Consider the following 4,411-nt stretch of genomic DNA (forward strand, 5'->3'; position numbering starts at 1 on the left):
CTGCACACCGCCCCTCCTTACTGCACACCGCCCCCTCCTTTCTGCACACCGCCTCCTCCTTACTGCACACCGCCCTCTCCTCACTGCACACCACCCTGTCTTTACTGCAGACCGCCTGTTCTTTGGCGACCTGTTGGGGTTGCGCCCCTTGCTTATCGCTCACGAATGTCTTGACCCTATCACTATCCTTAAGATGACCTCAGTCACGACCCTGCCCCCTAACCTATACCCAATACGTAGAGACGCTTCTGGGCGTTGGGGCCTCGCCTCTTTCTGCTTGTAGGTGGTGCGGGCCCCCGAGCCCAGCTGCGCTTCCTTTGCCCTTCTGTGTCCTGTCTCTTTATTTCTCGGATCCTGTGCCTCAGCACCGCGATAGGGGACACCCCACGGCCCTGCAGGGCTGGACCCTACCTCCTGCTCTCTGTTGCAGACAGCACTTGCAGAGGGTGCAGCTGCGGGAGCTGTCAGACGCCGAGGTCAGGCGGCGTCAGGAAGCCAGGCCAGCTCTGCCGACGTCCAGGCTCCGCTTCATCCCCAAGCCTGACGGGCTGCGGCCTATTGTGAACATGGACTACGTCGTGGGAGCCAGAACGTTCCGCAGAGAAAAGAGGGTGACCGTGCTTTGGTTTAGTTTCCTTTTTAAACAGAAGTGCATCTGAGCCCCGTGTTCGGTATCCGCTTAGAAGAAGGGCGGGAGGAGGGGCCACAGGTCACAGCCAGGTCCACAGCTCGGCCCAAGCCCGCTGGTGGGCACAGTTCGGTGGCCGAGGTCAGAAAAGCAGCATGGGGGGCGCTCCTGGGGCAGAGACGGGCTCTGAGGACCACAGGGAGCCACTGGGCCTGGGGCCTAGATGCAGCGGGGCCTGAGGTCCCCAGATCTGTGTCCTGCTGTGGTGCTCAGGCCCGTGTGCTTCTGTGTGTGGAGCCCAGGGAGCAGGCCACGGCTGCCAGATCCCACTGGGCGCTGGGGACCCTGAGACCTCGCCCCTGGCTCCTGTACCCAGCCCTGTGCTGTTGTGGCTGCAGTGACCCCCTCATTTGAAGGGGTTATGGGGTGAGCCGGGCAGAGGGGTTGGGTGAGGACCCATGTGGAACACACATGCGGCCTGCAGTACGTTTCAGACGGGGTCTGGGGAAGCTGTGAGGGGTCTAAGTCCCTGGGTCTGGGTGGCTGGGGACGCTGGGGTGGGGCTGCCTCTCCCCCGGGTCCCTCTGGTGGGCAGGGCACCAGCCGGGTCTGCCTTCCTGACCATCTCCGTGCTGTCCCGCCAGGCCGAGCGTCCCACCTCGAGAGTGAAGGTGCTGTTCAGCGTGCTCAACTACGAGCGTGCGCGGCAGCCCGGCCTCCTGGGCGCCTCCGTGTTGGGCCTGGACGACATCCACAGGGCCTGGCGCGACTTTGTGCTGCGCATGCGGGCCCGGGACCCGCCGCCTGAGCTGTACTTTGTCAAGGTGGGTGCTGGGGACCCCCGTCGGCACCTGTGTTAGGTGGAGGAGGTACTCCTGGGTGGGCTGCAGGGAGTGCAGGTGACCCTGTCACTGTTGGGGACACGTCAGCTCCTGGGGTGGAGGCCTTGTACCCCAACCCTAGGGCTCCTGCTCCCAGGGGAGGTCTCACCAGATACCATCAGAGAGGGGATCACGCTGGCTCAGCCACCAGGCCCTGGTGCCTCGCACCCCAGTCCTGAGCCAGGGGCCTCCTGTCCTGAGGCTCAGAGAGGAGACAGGCCGCCCTGCCCTTGGGGTCTGGAGAGGTGGAGGGGGCATGGCCCACCTTGCCCTTGGGGTCGGGAGGGGTGGGGATCAGAGAGAGGGGGATGCGGCTGCCGCCAGGATCTGGGAGCAGAGGTGTCATCTGCGTCACCGTCAGCCTCCTCTTCTCTCACATAGGTGGACGTGACAGGCGCATACGACACCATCCCCCAGGACAAGCTCGCGGAGGTCATCGCCAGCATCATCAGGCCGCAGGCCACATACTGCATGCGGCGGTATGCTGTGGTCCAGAAGGCCGCCCACGGGCACATCCGCAAGGCCTTCAAGAGCCACGTAAGGCTCCTGTGTGATACATTTGTGTCCAGGTTGTGTGTGTCTCTGTGATGTGGATGTGTCTAGGATGCAGTTGTGTCTGTGATGTGTTTATGTAAGGTACTTCCATGATTTACACGTCCGTGATGTGTGTGGTGTGTATGTCCATGGCACAAGTGTGTCTGTGGTGTGTGTGTGCCTATTGTGTGTGTGTGGCATGTGTGTCTGTGGTGTGTGTTTCTGATGTGCATGTTTGCGATGTGTTTGCATGTGTGCATGTGGTGTGTCACTGACGTGCATGTTTGCAGCATGTGTGTCTGTGACGTGCGTGTCCATACTGTGTGTGCCTGTGGTGTGTGTGTGACTCTATGCATGTTTCTGGTGTGTGTGCATGTATGCGTGTGTGTGGTGTGTCACTGACATGCATGTTTGCAGTGTGTGACACGTATGTCTGTGATGTACATATTTGTGGTCTGTGTGTGTGTCTGACACGTGCGTGTCCCTGCTGTGTGTCTGTGTTGTGTCTGATGTGCATGTTTATCGTATGTGCATGTGTGTGGTGTGTCACTGACATGCATGTTTGCAGTGTGTGTCTGACACGTGTCTGTAACATACATATATGTGGTGTGTGTCCACTACACATGCACATGCATGCTGTATGTGGAGTGTGTGGTGTATTACTGATGTGCATGTTTGCAATGTATGTACACGTGTGTGTGTCACTGATGTGCATGTTTGCAGTGTGTCTCTGACACATGTGCGTCTGTGATGTACATATGTGTGGTGTGTCCGTGACACATGCCTGTGCGTGCTGTGGTGTGTGGTGTATTACTGACGTGTGTTTGCAGTGTCTGTGCATGTGTATGTGGTGTGTTACTGACATGCATGTTTGCGGTGTGTGTGGTGCGTGTGTTATATTACTGACATACATGTTTGCAGTGTGTGCCTGTGTGTGGTGTCTTACTGGCATGTGTGTGGTGTGTGTGGTGTATTACTGACATGCACGTTTATGGTGTGTGTGATCTATTACTGATATGTGTGTTTGCAGTGTGTGCACATGTGTGTGATATATTACTGACATGCATGTTTGTGGTGTGTGTGTGGTGTATTACTGACATGTTTATGGTGTGTGCACGTATGTGGTGTATTACTGACGTGCGTGTTTGTGGTGTGTGGTGTATTACTGACGTGCATGTTTGCAGTGTGTGTGCATGTGTGTGTCTGTGCTGTGTGTGTGGCCCTCAGCCTCCCCTCCCTCTGCTGGCCATGAACGGCACCAGTGTTCTCGTGCCCTCAGGTGCTGGTGTGATGAGTTCTGCATTCAAGGTCCTCCCTTCTAGCATGGGTGCCCCTGTCCTGTCACAGGGCTGGACCTCAGAGCCTGCAGGCTGGGTTTGGGAGGAGAGGAGGGATGCTGGTGGTAACTTCCTGGCCCCCCTGGCACCCTCCAGGACCCTAGCTTGGCATGTGCCAGCTCCATGAGAGACGGGAAGGCCTATGCAGGCCTCACTCCCCCTGGACACTCTCCTCCCAGGGCGGCTGGGCCCTTGGGGTTCAGCAGGGGTGAAAGGGGCCCTGGGCTTGGGTTCCCACCCGACGATCATGAGCACGCTGGAGTATGGGGGCTTAGCCCCCTAAAGCCGTGCCAGGCTGGGGGTACAGAGGTGGAGACATGTCCTCAGAGTTTCGGTCTGGGGAGAAGCATGTGTGAAAACCTGCCTGGACCTTTTCTTCTCGCTTTTTCTTGAGACTGTTGCAGGGATTTGCAAATCTCATGTATGACTCAGCAGAATTTTATACTTGTGGAAACCTGATGGCCGCCACCTGCGCCCAGGTGTAGAAAGTCACCAGCGTCCAGGAGACCCCCTTCTCCCAGAAGTCGCTGCCCCTACAGTGACCCTGGTTCCAACCTCTAGGTCTCCACATGAGTGAGATCAGATGGCAGGTGGTTTCTGGGGTCTGAGCCTGAGCCATGCCGTGTGTGTGGCCGTGCATCCTGTCCACAGGTGGCTCTGCTGTGGAACACGCCACGTGGATGTATCCTTCCTTCTGTGTGGAGGCTTCTGGGTGTGGATTCCACGGCTGTGCCTGCTGTGAGCGCTCTGGCGTCTCAGAGTATCCTGGGGGTCAAAAACCCTTGCCTCTGGGTGAATTCCAGGGGTGGGGTTGCTGGGTCACAGACCTGCATTATGAACGTTGTGGGACTTTCCAGGGGGTGATGGTAACACCCCAGCTGGCTGCGTGGTTAGCTGCTCATGAGGGCAGTCTGGTGTGTGGTCACTGGATGGTGGTTAGTGGTGGGGGGTCTGGTGTGGTGACTGTGGTTGGTGGTTAGTGGTGGGGGGTCTGGTGTGGTGACTGTGGTTGGTGGTTAGTGGTGAGGGGT

At 58.1% G+C, this 4,411-nt stretch overlaps 1 protein-coding gene across 1 annotated transcript in view; it reads left to right on the forward strand.

The window, feature by feature from the left end:
- TERT (telomerase reverse transcriptase) overlaps positions 1 to 4,411 on the forward strand; it is a 37,479-nt gene that overhangs the window by 13,531 nt on the left and 19,537 nt on the right. The window contains exons 4-6 of the mRNA XM_017515934.2: positions 431 to 611; positions 1,273 to 1,452; positions 1,891 to 2,046. Of these exons, the coding sequence (XP_017371423.1) occupies positions 431 to 611; positions 1,273 to 1,452; positions 1,891 to 2,046 (517 nt within the window). The remainder of the gene's footprint in view (positions 1 to 430; positions 612 to 1,272; positions 1,453 to 1,890; positions 2,047 to 4,411) is intronic.

Source organism: Cebus imitator, unplaced genomic scaffold, assembly GCF_001604975.1.
Source record: "Cebus imitator isolate Cc_AM_T3 unplaced genomic scaffold, Cebus_imitator-1.0 Scaffold567, whole genome shotgun sequence".
Lineage (NCBI taxonomy): Eukaryota > Metazoa > Chordata > Mammalia > Primates > Cebidae > Cebus > Cebus imitator.